This window comes from Sander vitreus, chromosome 20, assembly GCF_031162955.1.
Source record: "Sander vitreus isolate 19-12246 chromosome 20, sanVit1, whole genome shotgun sequence".
In the NCBI taxonomy this organism is placed as follows: Eukaryota; Metazoa; Chordata; class Actinopteri; order Perciformes; family Percidae; genus Sander; species Sander vitreus.
This window is the reverse complement of record NC_135874.1, coordinates 12,853,928-12,871,540: the sequence shown is the minus strand read 5'-3', so window position 1 is coordinate 12,871,540 and position 17,613 is coordinate 12,853,928. Positions and strand designations below refer to the sequence as shown.

The 17,613-nt window shown below is 41.5% G+C and overlaps 1 protein-coding gene across 5 annotated transcripts in view; it reads left to right on the top strand.

Annotated features, from left to right (window-relative positions):
* Nucleotides 1–16,952, top strand: part of rps6ka1 (ribosomal protein S6 kinase a, polypeptide 1) — a 47,280-nt gene extending 30,328 nt beyond the window's left edge. For 2 of the 5 annotated variants that reach the window (XM_078277124.1, XM_078277126.1), the window contains exons 3-22: nucleotides 6,708–6,824; nucleotides 6,939–7,020; nucleotides 8,066–8,146; nucleotides 8,377–8,456; nucleotides 8,619–8,725; nucleotides 11,019–11,056; nucleotides 11,582–11,724; nucleotides 11,871–11,941; nucleotides 12,074–12,162; nucleotides 12,250–12,314; nucleotides 12,462–12,564; nucleotides 12,894–13,024; nucleotides 13,415–13,540; nucleotides 13,683–13,772; nucleotides 13,867–14,025; nucleotides 14,290–14,451; nucleotides 14,540–14,616; nucleotides 14,706–14,823; nucleotides 14,927–15,064; nucleotides 15,179–16,952. In XM_078277124.1, the coding sequence (XP_078133250.1) occupies nucleotides 6,708–6,824; nucleotides 6,939–7,020; nucleotides 8,066–8,146; nucleotides 8,377–8,456; nucleotides 8,619–8,725; nucleotides 11,019–11,056; nucleotides 11,582–11,724; nucleotides 11,871–11,941; nucleotides 12,074–12,162; nucleotides 12,250–12,314; nucleotides 12,462–12,564; nucleotides 12,894–13,024; nucleotides 13,415–13,540; nucleotides 13,683–13,772; nucleotides 13,867–14,025; nucleotides 14,290–14,451; nucleotides 14,540–14,616; nucleotides 14,706–14,823; nucleotides 14,927–15,064; nucleotides 15,179–15,301 (2,100 nt within the window). In that variant the 3' untranslated portion in view covers nucleotides 15,302–16,952. Of the gene's footprint in view, nucleotides 1–2,533; nucleotides 2,646–3,682; nucleotides 3,737–4,572; nucleotides 5,126–6,707; nucleotides 6,825–6,938; nucleotides 7,021–8,065; nucleotides 8,147–8,376; nucleotides 8,457–8,618; nucleotides 8,726–11,018; nucleotides 11,057–11,581; nucleotides 11,725–11,870; nucleotides 11,942–12,073; nucleotides 12,163–12,249; nucleotides 12,315–12,461; nucleotides 12,565–12,893; nucleotides 13,025–13,414; nucleotides 13,541–13,682; nucleotides 13,773–13,866; nucleotides 14,026–14,289; nucleotides 14,452–14,539; nucleotides 14,617–14,705; nucleotides 14,824–14,926; nucleotides 15,065–15,178 lie in introns of those variants that run through there. The other 3 variants (XM_078277127.1, XM_078277129.1, XM_078277125.1) reach the window with 3 other exon arrangements.
* Nucleotides 16,953–17,613: the final 661 nt, after the last annotated feature.

Sequence of the window (17,613 nt, the reverse complement as noted above, 5' to 3'; positions counted from 1 at the left end):
AGGATGGGAATTAACCCCAGTGTTACCCTCCACCAAGTGGTCAAGGATCAAAACATGTTAACAGCGACAGACATCCTGTGACTAGTCATAAACCACTCACCAAACCTAATGACCTTTTCATTATTTTCTTCTATATCTAAAGTACATATCTGTTTTTCTGTTATGTTATTGTGCTAAAGGGAGAACTGATTCCACAAAAACTGTCATCTCATGTCATGAATGTCAAGTATTGCTCATACTTACGACACACACAATCTGTTTCTTAGTCTACTATTTAAAAATAATGTACTCTAGATGAAGCTTGCCTCTCATCTTTCTGCAGGATAAAAGCACTAGTGGACAGAGATACGTTATAAGTAGGGAAGGATTACGACTAAGTCTTTGCCAGGCGGCTAGTTCTTTGTTCTTAGCCAGCCTGAACCTGAACTTTATATTTTGTTTCCATGTATCTCTTTTTTTATAATGTTCTTTAAATCTGTTCTCATCCTGCCTGCCTAAGCTAAGCTACTATTTGAGCACCGTGATCGAATGTCTGAGGATTGCACTGGGACTGGGTGAATGTCCATCCGCAGCACAGCCTCTTCCCACTGCTTCCCTCCCTCCATCCACCTCTCCCCTTTTTTGACCGGCCTGTCAGTCTTGGCTGTGACAGCAGGTGATGCTAGAGTGCAAACCGAGTAAGTGAGAGAATGAATGGGACAGGGGAACAGACAGAATGAAGGTGAGCAAATGGAGAGGCTGTTGGGCGAAGTGGAAAGAAGGTGTGTCGTAGGAACAGCATGTTCATCAGAGGAAAAAAAAAAAGATAATGAATGGGAAAGAAACTAGCTGAATGAATGAGTCAGCCCTGCCCTCCAAAATATAGCAGCCCTCTCTGGTGCCTGCCTTCCAAGTTGATGAAGGGGGAGAGAGGACAGAGTCAGACTGATCAAAACACTAAAGAGGGAGACATTCCTGTCTGGACACAAAGATACAACTGTATGGACAATCACGCTAACTCCAAACTAGAAATTCCTACTTTTGTTCATAAAGCTAGCTGTTTCTGCCTTTACCTAACTGACAAAGATTATTGGCTATTATCAACTGTTATTCTCTATCATGTGTTAGACAAAACAAGCAATGTGAAAACATCATTTTGGGTTTTGAGAAATTGTGATGGGCATTTTTGACATTTTACATATGTACATTAAAAGACTAATCAATATATTTGGCAGATATAACTTATACATGTTTTATAAGGGGTGTTTTTATTAGAAAGTGCAGCCTTCAGTATTTTAGTCATAGTCAAGGTAGTACTGCAGAGTACTGTGTGTGTGTTTAGGCAGACAAGGTCTAGTGCAGGATATTTGTTTTCATAGTAATGAGACTGAACCTCGGTCGGTTGGATGGATGTTTAGACTACTCTGTCTCCCTTCATGTACTCTAGTCATTTATGCTGTCTCCCACTCTAGACTTTCTCACTTTTTCTCCTCTCCGTTCCAACAGTCAGAGCTGTCATGCATTTGAAAACATGCAGGTGCTGCTCCATTTTCCAGGACAGAGATGAGGCTACAGTGAGACAAATACTCCAATTGTCTTGTGTTTTTCAACTCACTCACTGCCTGTATGGGCTTCTTCTCTACTTTTTGACAAGGCATGGCTGTTGCAGGGCTTAAACCTGTGTTCCCTTTGCTATTGTGATTGGACAGTTTCTAACAGCAGGCAAGCCTCTGTCACCAATCCATAGCTCCCCCTCGACCCCACTTTTTGTCTCCCTTGCTGTAATTATTGTCAGATCCAGCATTACGATCTGGAGGAGGCATGAGCTAACAATGTGAACATGCCCTTACTTAGCTAAAGCGCCTCTCTCATGGCACTCTCTTTGGAGTGCTGGCCTGGCTGTAGACCTGCACTGGCCCCTTGTGTTTATCAAAGACCATTACACCACTTCTGTCTCTGACACAAGGTACATTTTCTTTGTAGCTGTCAGAAAGAAACACGTTACTGAACGTGCAAGTGCTGACTCTAATTACATCCGATGCGTTTAGTTTAGCCATGTGAGAATCCAAAGGAAAATACAAAGTTCAAACAGTATTGTAATTTTCTTAAAAATCTCTCTGATTCTTGGCATGCATGCATTAGCATGCTATCAATTTTCTCCCATCTCTGAGAACTCTGTGGTTGCCAACAGAGGCTTTTGTAATCATACTGAGTGCTTAATTATGCAAAGTGATTCTCTGTTTTCTTCAACCTCGCATCGAAGTGTGTAAGCAGTTGAGTAGACTTGCTCTGTGCTCCTTCAACAGTGTCTTTTCTCTCTTGTCTCTTCCTTTGTCACCCTACCACTCCCTGCATTTGCTCTTTTTTTTCTCCCAATCAGAAAATGCTTCCTAAGAGCCACTTCCTGCAGCTCTGCAACTATTTTCTCCCACTCTATCCTCAGCAAGTCAGTCTGCTGCTCATATCCATTTTTATAACTTCACTTCCTATTTTTTGTGTGTGTGTGTTGTCATTGTGGTATTGCATACAGAAAGTGTTAGCTAACGCTGACACAGAGGCTGTGTATTTGTAAGACCGTGAGTGTCAGAGATTCACTGACACTAGTGACATGGAAATATCTGGACATGTGGAGGCTCCTATTCCGCACCAAAACTCGCACACAAGAGGCAAGTGGCCGTTTTATACGTGTTTGTTTGTCTGTCGACGTGAAGTGAGTGTAGGTGGTGCCAGGGTCATGGTTGTGTTGGGGCTGGGGACTTGCCTGAAGCCTCAGGCAGCTGTGTGGTATTTTAGGAAGAGAGGTAGGGGCTTCCTTTTGTTGAGGGTGGATGTGATGATGAGCTGCCATCTTCTCAGCTTGAAGTGCAAGGAAATGCAGGAAGACGTGTTTATCCTCCACCTCCTCTCACCCTAAAGCACCTCGTAAATGGTTAATTTTGCTGGTTCATTGAAACTCAAACTTCGTGTGCAATCGATTTTCAGCGCAGTGCTAATGCAGGAACACGCTTTTCTGTTTCAGCATGCTACAGCATGTGTTCAGCCTGTGCATTGTTGCACTAAATAGTCAACAACACAATTAAATTGAAATGGTTCAGCATCTTGATGTGCCAAGGCCATTAAATTCTTAAACAATAAGTGCACCATTTTAGTTTTACATGGTCTAGAGACCATGTGCACTATGTTCAAATGACCTCATTAAATCAGAATCAGAAAGCAGGAATTTGCCTTGGTGAAAGGCTGAAACAGAAGACACCCAAATGAGTGTCTGCACACGCTCATTTCTGAATACTTTACATTCTAGATATTGCCAGCACCTTCATGCGCGATCAGTCAGATAAGTTTGGTAAAATTCTAAATGTTTCTGAGCAGCAGTTATACTGGGAAACCGAGCTCCCCGCTGTTAGCAGAAACATGTTTAAATCATTGAGCAGGAAGGAAGCAAGATCAGTTCACGAAAAGAGGAAGTGAGAACTAGGAGGGAAGAGAAGTTTCCTGTCACTAGTGTGGCAACCAACCTGTCATTTTCTTACCCTTTCTATGTGTGAGTGTGTTTTGTGACCTGTGTGTTTTGTTGCACCTGCAAGGATACTTATCCATTCATGGCCAGTACATCTGTATTTCCTTTTTGTACTGCAATTTACTTAATGCAAGTATGTTCTCTGTAACCGATGTTAACTTCCAACACACCATCCTCCCCTCCCAGAACGAGTCTCATATCACCTGGATACAGAGGGACTTTGCCAATATTAAAGTCCAGGTAAGCTCTGACCACTTCTACTGTACAGCTGCTTTATATCTGAGCAATCTGCAGCTCCCCCTTTGCAAACACAGTCAGGCTGTTGCTTACAGTAACATCTCTGCATTTTATCCACTTCAGGATCACACACTTTTGCACTTTTGTCTCTCTGCCCTCTGGAACTTCAATTCACCAATTGCAAGATTGTTCAAATCAACCTTTTTTCCGAGTATGGACTACGATGCTGTGTAATCAGACGTTTGTGAAACGTAGGTCAGCTGACAGCTCGCTACTGTTTGGTCAAGAGAGAAGTTGACTCATGCGCTGTATTTACATGGGTGTGTTACAACCTATTCTCTCTTGTTGAAGAGGGATTTACTGCACAATGAGCAATAAAGTGAGGGATGGAGGAAAGAAAAAGAGCGAGGGCACTTAAGGACCGGAGAGAGCTGTTCTAAGAGACAGGATAAGCAGGAATAGACTATTATGAGAGGAAAGAGAGGGACATGCCTTTCCACAGACTCAAAATCTCTGTCATCTGCAGGCCTTAGCACTAAGAGGGGACACCTCATCCTCTCTGCCCTCCTTCGCCCGTCCTGTATGATTTTCAATCTGGGCAGCAGAATAACACTTTTTTTGTCACTATTTCCACCTCTCTTTTTCCTTTGTATTTTTTCCAATTTCAGTCTCTCTCTCTCTCTCTCTCTCTCTCTCTCTCTCTCTCTCTCTCTCTCTCTCTCTCTCTCTCTCTCTCTCTCTCTCTCTCTCTCTCTCTCTCTCTCTGAGTTGAACACGGTGTCTATCTCTCTTAGCCGCAGGTGTGTTTTTGTGTGTGTGGGACTTGTTGGGTGCAGGATTGTGAGAATAAGAGCAGGCTCTTCCTTCCTGCTCGCTTTGGTTCCAGTTCACTTCAGCTGCAGTCAGTCACTGAGGACACACAGGGCTAATCAGAGCAACGCAGGGGGGGGGGGACAGCAGAGATAATGGAAGAGAAGATGAAGAGTTAATAAAAATTCTAGCAGAAGGCCCCTGCAGAGAGAATAGATAAAGGGACGAGGCTGAGAGATTTTTCCATATTTACTTGATGTCCACAGAACTAATTCTGACATGAGTGCTCAAAGTCTGAAGTGAGCTTGTGGTGAGATAAGGTGAAGTTTAAGATGATTTATGTGTGGTAGCACAGTGTTTATCGGATTATGGACATGGGTCGGATGATGAAGCAGAAGTTTATGCAATGCTGAGATGGAAAAGGACAAGAGAAAGTTCACCCTGAGCCGCTTGCTGACCCTCTACCTGTCCAAAAAAAACAAAGCCTTGGCTGGCAGCCCTGCGCACGGTAACAACTGCAGATCAACAGCTGCAACTGGCAACAGCACTGACACTTTACCTGCGCCTAGGAACCACTGGACGGTAACGTGATACCTCTTTATGTTGGCATTTTGATTAACTGAGTAGTCTCCAGAGAGCGGTTAGTGACGCTATGTTGTCGTTAAGCACAGTCGTTTTTTAAAATGAACAAGCAGAGAGAAATGGGATTTATAAACGCTGCAAAGTGCAGAAGAGGCTCGCTGTTATATGTGGTTGTTTAGAAACCAGGTGCAGCTGAGAGCCTGCATGTTCAACCAACTCTGGTTTCCTGTTGTCAAATAAAGTCCCAGGCTAGTGGCCTGTGGTGTTGGCTGTTTATAGTTGAAACTTCATCACTACTTCTTCTTTGTTTTTTGTGAATTATAGACACATTATTTAGTTTAGGGTGGCAACTAATAATTATTTTCAGTATTGAATAATATTTTTTTCCAGTGAATTAATCAATTATACCTTTTAAAATGTCAGAAAACAGGGCCTATGCCTATCACAAGTTCCCAGAACCCAAAATGATGTTTCACATTGCTCATTTTGTCCAATCAACAGTCCAAAACAAAAAGATAGTCTATTAACAATCATATAAAAAATAGACAAATGTTCACAGAGACGCTGGACCCAGAGAATGTTTGCCATTTATTGCTTGTTAAATCAAAAGTTGTCAACTAATTGAGTAGCTGTAATTGTTTAGCAGTAATTTAATAAAATATCAAAACCAATGACAAATGCCCATCACAAGTTTCACTTAAACAACAATCGGCAGCAAAGCAAATATGTAGTATTTTTACTTGATAAATGCTGTACACAACTACTGACTACGTTTTGTTTATTATTTGCCGTGCATAATGAAGGTGTGCATTGTATCTGGTGGTGTCTGCAGACAGGCAAGAGGTCCTACTTTCTAGTCCCACATTTTAAAATGCAAGTAACTGTGAACCTCCAGTTTAGATGGGGAAAAAAAAAAAAAAAAAAGTTTCCCGAACAGCTCAGTTGAATTTAAACTGCTCCCTGCAAGTAACTAACACTGTGCCTTGTCGTAGTCACAGAATGTGAAACTGAGAAGCCAGTCTCTAGAAAGACTTGTTGTTGTTTTTGATGCTTTACTGAAGGGTGTTGATGAGTTGTGGGTGAGGTTGACACCAGGTCAGCAGTTTGTTCATGTAGTAGAGTTGTCAGCAATGCCAGCTCTCCACCCTGTAAAGAACCCAAGAAGTTGTCTTAAAAGTATTTTTTGGTTGTACAACTTAACATAACAAAAGCGAACCACTGGAGGCATTTTACATTGCATTGGTTGAAATGTGCACTGATGGTTTACTGTCACATGCTTGATGTTGCAGTAATCATCATTTCTAGAAACTACTTTAAAAAAACACATTGGCGAGAACCACTGGGTCTTATCACTCATTCTTACGCATATATCTAACTTTTGACTGCACTTCCTCTTTTTGAGGCGTTGTATTTTGATATACTGTCATTTATTGCAAATGACACTCCTGTGAAACAAATTTTACTTTTTGCACAGCAAACAATCTGACATCTTCTGCCCTTCACACAATCCTTACAAACACACTATGCTCATTGTTGACTGACTGGTTTATTATACTTTTGCCCTCTGCTTTGCACTCTTCAGGAAGATGGAGATATCAAGGAGATCAACATTACCCATGTGGTCAAGGAGGGCTCAGAGAAGGCTGATGCCTCTCAGTTTGAACTGCTCAAAGTGTTGGGACAGGGATCCTTTGGCAAGGTAACCACTGTCTCTGTTGCTTCCTTTGTCTGACATTGCTCTTTTCTCTCTCAGACTCTCAATCCCTGATCTGATATAACAGGGTTTGTGGTGTTTTTGTTGGGCTTATTTCAGGTGTTCCTGGTGCGAAAGGTGACCCATCCCGATGCCAACCAGCTCTATGCCATGAAGGTCCTCAAGAAGGCCACACTCAAAGGTACAGTACTGTGATGTGCTTGAATGGTGTCATCACAGTAGGACATTTTTAAAGGCTGGCCGAAAAGGTTTGAATATCCTGACCCCAGCTGTTAACTTTGTAAAGCTCTGGTAGAGCACACCACCAGGTGCAGGAGAGTTGCTTTCAGCTGATCTGACACATCCTGTTGTAAAGGGGATGCTCCCTCATGTAATTATTTACTGTAGTGCTGAAAGTCAGGAAATTAATCTATAACAAGTTTGATAATCAGTCGCTTGTACCAGCTTCTCAAATGTGAGGACTTGCTACCATTCACTGTTCTGTGTAAATGAAATACTTTTAAGCAGTCAGATGAAATTATTTTTTCAATTTTACCTCAGGCTCCAGGAAATTATGATGAGTAAGTTTAACTATTTTCTGACATTGATGATGAAAAAAGTAATTTGTTGCAACCCTGTATTCATTGTTTTAGAGCTGCACCTTTCTTAGTTCAGAAGTTCATGTAGGGTTGTTTCAAAAAGCTTTCTTTGGTTTTTGTGGTGATTTCATTCTATGTTTTGAAGTGGCAGTACCCTCCGTTTCATATAAAAGGGTGTATCTTTTCCTGTAACTCATACATAGAGTCGAAGTATGTAAGGAAACGGGAGTAAAACGACCACAGCTTGCAGGTTTTTTTTCTACTTTTGCAAACGGGTGGTCTTGTTCTCTTGAGACAATCAGTGGTTCCGATTTGTTCACAGTCCCCCAAAATGATGTGGTTACTTCTAAGTGTGCAGATGTACAGATTTCATTTTCAAATTCAGTTTTTGTTGACATGAGCATTAAGCATGTTTTAGTATAGTAATATACTACTGGTTTCACTTTACTCACTATTCAGTCAGAGCACACTGAAACTCTGCATGGCCCGACAGCTTCTACAATTATAAATCAGCAAAATAATGATCCTTTATTGTGCAGCCAACTAGAAACCCCATCTTTTTAGGCTGACTGGGCTTTGTCAGCCTACTTTTCAATATTGAAGTTTTATACATGCACACTAAACTCTGGGCTATTATTCGTCCTTCAGTGAGAGACCGTGTGAGAACAAAGATGGAGAGAGACATCCTGGCAGACGTCAACCACCCATTTGTTGTCAAACTGCACTATGGTGAGTCAGCCTGAAGATGTATTTATTAACCTTTACTTCCCAAACAAGTTTTATTGGATCTACTGATATCATTCCTGTATTTTATTGCTTTGAATTCCAGAAACTTTCCACAGTCATGTTTCCTGATTTACCATTGAATTAGGTGTGTGTCTGTGTGTGTCTGTGTGTGTCTGTGTGTGTCTGTGTGTGTCTGTGTGTGTCTGTCTGTGTGTGTGTGTGTGTGTGTGTAGCATTCCAGACTGAAGGGAAGTTGTACTTGATCCTGGACTTTCTCAGAGGAGGCGATCTCTTCACTCGACTCTCCAAAGAGGTGGGAGTGATTCACTGGATTTATTGCTTTGCTAGCCAAAAAGTCAAGTCACTTATCTCACTTGATGACAAATATGTATCTTTTTCTCCATTGTCTCGCTCTTGTGACGCTATTCTGTCTCATTGTTTCATTCTTTCTGTTTCCATGTCTCATGCCTCCCAGGTGATGTTCACAGAGGAAGATGTGAAGTTTTATCTAGCAGAGCTGGCATTAGGATTGGACCACCTCCATGGCCTGGGCATCATTTACAGGGACCTCAAACCTGAAAAGTAAGAGCACAAAACATAAATGGACAAATGCATATTTGATGAACTATGCTTCTTGGATCTAAAAGCATCTGGATACAAGCTAGAGTCCTTTGTTGAACAAACGCATTAATGACCTTTCACTTAATTATTTTGAGACTGCGCTGGCCATAAGTAAGAAAATTCCTCAAACTTGGCTCAGTTTTACATTTGTAAGGTCAAATCTCATTTTATAAATCCTCAACTTTGAAACAACACAAAGATGGGTGTACATTGCTGGGATAAAGCCTCCCTCCCTTACTGCTATCTCAGCTATCTGTTTTTCAAGTAACAACTAACAAAAAAGTTGAATCAGAAACTCTGTGTATAACAAGATTAGATCATATCTTTCCTTTTCGGTTTCTGAAACCTACCTACATGCCATTTGTGTTTTCAATGTCCTACTGTCTTCCAATCTGGTCTCTTACCACTAAAGACATTACTGAACCAATAGCACGACTATACTACAGTAATCTTCCAAAGTGGTCTCATCATTGCAGTGCGCTCACACGCACAAATGCTTTGACTTACCAGAACTACGTAAACCGCCATGCTATTGCATTTTATTTTCAGATTCAAAATAGCTCTTTACCAACACTTACAGTTCTTCTTCCAACACACAATATGAGACCACTACGCTTCACTAGGTCAGTTTCACAGGCACTCATTCCAGTTCCCCCATACAAAAACAACTACGGTCAGAAATCCTTTTTCTATATTTACACCAAAATTTGGAATGACATTCCCCAACATTATCATCCATCACATATTTCAAAAAGTCATATAAACTACTTCTTCTTGATAGTCATATTTGCGCACAATGATTGTTCATGTATTGTTTTTAGTCTTGTTTTTCCGTATTTAATGTTTTATTTGTTTGTATCTGTCTAGTCAATAATAATGTCCTGTATAAATGTGCCAAAATTGTGTTCATGTTATGTTTTAAACTGAGTCAGGCCCGTTTATTGTAACTTAATTGTTGCTTTTAAATTTTCCTGTATAATAAATGAAATGAAATGAAGTGCACTGCTGCTGCATCCGGGGCTTAGCTAGTCTGGCTATCACCAGACCATGCTCAATCTTTTAAGATTAAACATTAGTCTGGGGAGTCTGCTCTGTATTTTCTACTGCACAAGAGGCATGATCAACGGGCATAGTTCATATGACTCTGTACGCAATTGGATAGTCCTTCAACCAATCAGACGATCCGGGCGACGTAGCAGTGACATCAACGGGTTGCTGCGCTTCGGTGGCCGCATGGTGGCCGCTATGTTGAATGTAAACAAGAAGCTGATTGGTCGCTTCTCTATTGTCACTGTGTTAAACCCGCCAATAGCGCGCCAGGTGGATAAGCCAGTTTGTGATTGGTCCCCGCAAAATTGTAACGGAAGCAAGATAGATAAACGTACAGGTTTCCAGCCTGAGCTGCAGGGCGAAATCAAATCGCCGGCAGATCAAGCTGGGTTTACCCAGTCTAGGGCTTAGCACCACCCAAGACAGTTTTGATTGGTTTAAAGAAAATAGAAACAAGCCAGAGTGTTTGTTTTTCCCCAGCCCATAATAGATAATTAGTGTAGCCAGACCATGCGCTGGTGCTGACACAGCGCTATGGAAATAGGTCTGGAGATACACAAAAACATGCATACATTCTTGTAGTCTTAATGAAAAAGCTGTTATCCCTGCTGCAGTGCTCATGGACGAGGCTTTTATTTGGGGTGATCTAATAAATCATGCAATAGCCAAGAACCTGGACAAACAGCCATGCGGTTTTTATTCAGTGTTTGGAATTAAAACAAAACCTTTCTATCATATGAGGAGTCATTCTACTGCATTGCACTGTAAAGGTACCCAGTGGAGTTTTAAATTTGCACTTTAAACACTGATAATTATCATTCCTCACCAAAATGCATTGTGTGTCCCTTAGGCCCAACAAACATTATGAATACAAACCTGCCTCATTAAACATTTGCAAAGCCTTTTGAAATTTTGAACCCTGCATTGTTTACATAAGCTTTTGGTCTTCTTCTCCTTTTTCATTAGTGCTTGACTTTTTATTGTACATTACTGCCATCAATTACTAATATACATTCCTCAAATCTTTCTGCAGTTTCCCCATGCTTGTGGCATGCACTTTCCATACAGTGCTGCTAGTTATCAAAAGTCAAGTAGCTTTTAAGTTGTGAAGGTTATTACTATATTACAGACTCCACCAGAATGTGTCTTAATGAGTAAAAAAAGAGATTCATTATTCTAACATTTGACAATGTTTTCTTTGTAGCATTCTCCTGGATGAGGAGGGACATATCAAACTTACAGGTGAGTCTCCTGCTCCGTCCTTCATAACCAGTCTCTCTCTGTCAGACACACACACCCACACAAACGAATGCCCTTTCCCCTCCTCTACCTTGTTGACCTTCATTACTCACAGTGGGGTGACAGCCTTATCTAGCTGACTCCAGCTATCTGCATATGGGCCTGTACATGTTCCCTTAGTTAATTATTACACTTTATCTTTCTCTATCGCCATCCATTATCACCGCCGTTAATTTACCCTCGGGTCCTGCCACCATTGAACCAAAGGTGACTGTAGAAGATTATAGAGCGGCAATATAACATCTCACACTAAGAGACAAATGCAGACAAGATAAAGTGCTGTAAAAAAGTGTTTATTATATTTCATTAACTTCAGTATATTGACAGTTAAACATTTTTTAAAGTGCTGTCAGTCATATTAGATTATATGTAAATTATTCAGAATAACAGCCAGCACACTACAGTAGGGTGATACACTCTGATGCTGTGTAGTAATGTGCTGAATGTGTCTTGTGATGTGTTTTCCAGATTTTGGTTTGTGTAAAGAAGCCATTGATCATGAGAAGAAAGCGTATTCCTTCTGTGGTACTGTGGAGTACATGGCACCGGAGGTTGTGAACAGGCAGGGACACGACCACAGTGCCGACTGGTGGTCATTTGGAGTACTAATGGTAAGCAGGTGCATTTATAATCATTTCAAGCCATAATGTAAATAAGTTTGTTTCTATATTATACAGAGCCCTTTAACATAAATATTCTACTGTACTTATGTATGCACATATACATGTAGATTACATTAGTATGTTCTGACTCCCAGTTTGAGATGTTGACCGGAGCGCTGCCATTTCAAGGGAAGGACCGCAAAGAAACTATGAACCTGATTCTGAAGTGAGTATTTTTAAGGTTGAAGAGTAACCCAACACAGAAGCCAGTTGTCACACATGGTGATGCTATTTGAAATGCCTCTTTTCATATCTGGTGAAATAATTTGAGCTGCGTGCCGTCTGTTTCTCCCCGCAGGGCGCGTCTGGGAATGCCTCAGTTCCTGAGTGCGGAGGCCCAGTCTATGCTCAGGGCTTTGTTCAAGAGGAACCCTGTCAACAGACTGGGTTAGTATCAACTTATGAATGTTACTTTCATATTATCTGTTTCTTCATACATGTGTCGTTGGTTGAGACGTTGATGTTTCTTTACAGGATCTGGTGCTGATGGTGCAGAAGAGCTCAAACGGCATGGTTTCTTCTCCACCATAGACTGGAATGTGAGTGTCTGATGGTCAAGGATATTTTGAGATGTGCACAGAATAAAACACACAGAGGATTTTCATTTAGAATAACCATACATCTTTGTGGGAGGAAAACCTTCAACTCTACTATGGTGTGATTAAAAGTCCTTTATTCCGTTTTAGAAACTCTTCAGAAGAGAATTAAAACCTCCGTTCAGACCGGCAGTGGCGCGTCCGGACGACACATTCTACTTTGACTCTGAGTTCACCTCCCGCACCCCTAAAGGTCAGAGCTGCATGTTGCCTATTATTTGACTCCATGTCTTTTCCCTCTCTGAAAGCAGTTTAGTGGAAGTATTATGTTCGTATGTTTACCTTTTCAGCTTAAAAAACAAAATCAACACAGGATGTTTTTTTTTTTTGTTTAAAGGAGACCCAATTGTGATTACAGCACTATTAAGATGCAATACCATTATATTAAAGCAGTGCTCATAAAAAAGACATAAGCTTGAAAGCATGGTTTATTGCAATGGCATATTTGAACACGGACATCTCAAACATTACTTTCAAAGCATACATCTCCCTTAATTCAATACTTTCCTCATTATCTTCCAGACTCCCCCGGCGTGCCCCCCAGTGCCGGAGCTCACCAGCTTTTCCGAGGCTTCAGCTTTATTGCGTCGACTCTGTTGCAGGAGGAAGGTTCAGTGGAGCCAGCCAAGCCCCCTCCGCACCCAGTAGTCCAGGTCAGAATAAGTAGTGGCTTCACCATGTTTTTCTTCATTTATACAACACAGCCTTAAATCTAGTGATTTCTTTACTTTTACTGTGTTGGATTCATCACACAAATCAGCTATTTAAAAAAAGAGGGGGGGGGGGGTGACATATCTGCAAGGTGTGTGTAAGGCAGACAGAGAGAAGAAGGGAATGAAATGGCTTAACAGAGGTACATGGCTTCAGTTCCTGTTTCATGCCTGACAGGAGCATTAATTAACGCTGTGCTAGATTGGGAGAGACAGTTTTACAACGAGAGAGACGGAGAATCCGCTCTTTCCAGAAAACCACCGACATCTCTCTACCTCATCAGCTCTCAGTCCTCCACACCTCTGCTTACCCCCGCTCTTCTTCCTCTGCAGCAATTACACGGGAAGAACCTGCTGTTCAGTGATGGCTACATATTGAAGGAAGACATCGGCATGGGCTCTTTCTCTGTCTGTAAACGATGTATCCACAAAGCCACCAACACAGAATACGCTGTCAAGGTATGAACACACACACATACAGTATATTAAGAAAAAGTCACACACCAGAAACTGCAGCCACAATAAAACATCAAACAACAGTCACGGCTGTACCTTATTAACATATATAACTACATTATTATCAATATATTGTGATTGACAGATGATTGATAAGACCAGTACAGACCCCTCTGAGGAGATTGAGATTCTACTTAGATATGGACAGCACCCCAACATCATCACACTGAAGGATGTGAGTATAAAAACACACTATTAATTTCCTTGGGCGTTAAGTGTGCCGAAACGTCACCGTTGGTGATATGATAATGTGTGTGTTTCTGTCTCAGGTGTACGACAACGGTAAGCAGGTGTTCATGGTGACGGAGCTGATGCGTGGAGGAGAGCTGCTGGATCGGATCCTCAAACAGAAGTTCTTTTCGGAGAGAGAGGCCAGCGCTGTGCTTCACACCATCACCAAGACTGTAGAGTACCTGCACTCACAGGGGGTGAGGCAGACTAAAAAGTATTAATAGTGCCAGTGTCTTCTTGGGACGAATAAAAACTGCATGAAAATCCGCTGAAACCAATCTTCCCCTTTTAAAAAACAATAAGAATCGAACTGTTAAAATCAGTAAAAACAACCTGATGAGCCTTATTATCTTATCATACAGTCTTCAGTTTTCTGTTGCTTTACTTTGTCGTGCTACAGTTACCTGCATTAATCCTCTGTACTGTCGATTTACTTCATTCTATTTTCTTTCATCCTCCAGGTGGTGCACAGAGACCTTAAGCCCAGCAACATCCTCTATGTTGACGAGTCGGGGAATCCAGAGTCTATCAGGATCTGTGACTTTGGCTTCGCTAAGCAATTGCGTGCCAACAACGGCCTGCTGATGACCCCGTGCTACACTGCTAACTTTGTAGCTCCTGAGGTGAGCAGAGTCACTTTTCACTCTCGTACCTTGAATGATGTTGAATTGAAACTTTACAGTGTTATACATTAAATGTGTGTCATTATAGGTGTTGAAGCGTCAGGGCTATGATGAAGGATGTGACATCTGGAGTCTGGGAGTCTTACTGTACACCATGATGGCCGGGTAAATACCAACACTTTTTCTTGAACAGATTTGTCTTTCTCACTGCTCATCATACTCACTCTGTCATCTTTCTCCTTTTCTTCCACCAGTTTTACTCCATTTGCCAACGGACCTGAGGACACCCCAAATGAGATCCTGAACCGGATAGGCAATGGTCACTTCAGTCTGACTGGAGGCAACTGGGACACTGTGTCCGAGGCGGCCAAGGTAGAGCTGCAAATCTGACTGACAGCTCCTTTGCTCATGTTCCTCAGAGATAACTCCAGTCTCCTTCTGTCACAATTTCATATTTAATGTGTGCTCCTTCTAGGACCTTGTGTCCAAGATGCTTCATGTGGACCCCCATCAGAGACTGACTGCTAAGCAGGTCCTCAAACATCCCTGGATTGTTCAGAGAGACAAACTACCCAACAGCCAGCTCCCACACCAGGACCCCAAACTGGTCAAGGTAACAGATCTTAAAATGACTGTAATTACGGCTAAATGGCTTTCATTTTTTATACCCACATTTTGGATAGTTGGTTATATGAGCTGCAATCACCATGCTGCTGTTTATATACAGGGTGCGATGGCAGCTACCTACTCTGCCCTGAAGAACTCCCAACCAACTCCAGAGCTCAAGCCCATCGAGAGCTCCTTCCTAGCTCAAAGGCGCGTTAAAAAGCTTCCCTCCACCTCCCTGTAGAGACTCAAATCCACCAATCTGCTCACTGGAGACTGACCAAAACTGCACCTCCTGACTCCAACCACCCAGTTAGCACGGGGACTCAAGTGTCCACCCGCCTCTACCAGCCAAGGAACACTGACTGTGGTCAGTTGTCCTGCTCTTGCTATCATCCTCCTTGTATGGGCTCGTCAGCTGCTGTTTGCCAGTCTCCTTGGACTAGCAAAAAATCTTGAAGATAGATGGGGGCGATGAGGGCAAAAAAAATGTCTGCAGGTTTCTGGCAGATGTATTGTGTGCGTGTGTCTGTATGTCTGTCTGTGTGTGGCCACAGAGTCGATTCAGCCATGTTTTCAATTGTGACAATGAAAGTTTTCTCCTCATCACTGCTGTGATTGGTTGTCATTCAGCTTGCTGCACGCCTGTCTGTCTGACTGTTTTATTGCCGACAGCACAAAATCACATTACTGTCCAACTGCTGTTAATTGTTTTTGAAAGAGCATTGTTAACATGAATATTAAACATTTCTGCCATAAATGCCTCTTTGGCTTTGGTACAGCCAGAATATGTGGATTCTGGGAAATGTAAAATGCTGATGTCTTGGTTAATGTCAATCTATTTTGTGTGTGTGTGTGTGTGTGTGTGTGTGTGTGTGGCATGACTTGCTGTGTGTGCGTGTACTGTATTGGCGGGATGCAGGGTCATGTGCATGGTCCGGTGATGTGATGATGTCATGTGGCTTCCTTGTTTTTCTATGCTCCCTTTTCTCTGCTTGGTCAACCTGCTGGCAACCATTTGAGATGTCTATTATTTTTATTACTACAAAAACTAGTAAATAGGTGGCTTTCTGTGAAAGAAAACTTGCCCAAGGAACAATGTGGCATGTTAGAATTCTATATATTTGCTTTGTTTTCTTGGTTTTTCAATTTCTTTTTCTCCACTGTGTTTCTTGGATAATGCATATTGAATGCTGTTTCCTGTGTTGGCTGCTTTTGTTGTTGATTGTTTTTGTTTTTTTCATTTTGTCCAAAGAAAGTGGTGATTTAAAAAATAGTGAAGACATGCTGAGCACATCACAGTCTATGGACTTAATGCCGTACAGGTCTCTCCTTCTGTTCTGGGATGTGAAAGAGAAGAAAAGCTGACTGTATCTTTATTTGAGCACTCCCAACACAGCCTCTCTCCCCCCTTAAAAACCATCAAATCACTGGTTGCTAATATCACATAGACCTTCAGCAGTTGTGTGTTGAACTCTTTCATGCATGATATGTGAATCATTCTGTTGATTATATAACATGTTTTCATTTTATTGACGCTCAATCCAAGACATCCTTAAGAAGAGTAAACGTGTCTCATTGTAAGTAGCTTCACCGGATAGGTCCTGCTTTCAGCTCAGTGCCTGGACCTACAGGTGAGGCAGAATGTCTTACATGGATAACACATGAACAAACCAAACAGCCTCTGCATGTGTAGAAGGGAAGACCTGTGTGTATGGCTAAAAAAATCTATGAACCAGCTGTCTTACCTCAAAAGGGATCAAAGTTGTATTCTTATTCTTGTTTGGTGGCAAAACTCTCCCTTGTTTGACTAAATTTATGGTAAGATGTTATTGTATGATAACATTGAAGAATTTTATATCTTACAAATATTAAAATTCAGTTGCTACGACAAACTGTCTCTTTTGTTCTGTTTTATTTGTGCTTTAAAGTGGTTTAATATACACACTTTCACAATTCCCAGCAGCCATCTTCCCAGCAGAGGCTAAGATTTAGTCATTTAGAAATACAATTCTGGATTAATGCATGACGTAAAACTTCTTGTTGCTGCTGTTACTTATCATTATTCTACAATGGTGTTTATTTAATTATGCTCCACTCAAGAGGGTGCTATGTGGAGATAGCCCCATGCTGCTGCAGCACCCTCAGCACCCCCCTTACCGCGCCCTTGTCAATGTTAACATTTTTTGGCTAAGTCCTGGATCTTCACAATCCTACCTACTTTAAACTATAAAGTGTATTCTTTACAGGTACAGGATGTTTAGTGTTACAGGGTTATTGCATGGGAATTGTTACTGACGTGTGACTGATGTTAAGTGTCCATCAAAGTAATGACCTGTGGAAAGAAACTGTTCTTGTGTCTTTTCTTTGCATACAGTGCTCTGTAACACCTACCAGATGGGAGAAGTTGGAGCAGGTTGTGTTCAGGTTGTCAAGGGTCTGCAGTGATGTTTCCGGACTCTGGACATGTATAAGTCCTAAATGTAGGGCATTACATGCTATTATATTTATAATATCTTTTATTACATGTTACAACCTATTATTAACCTGTTTATC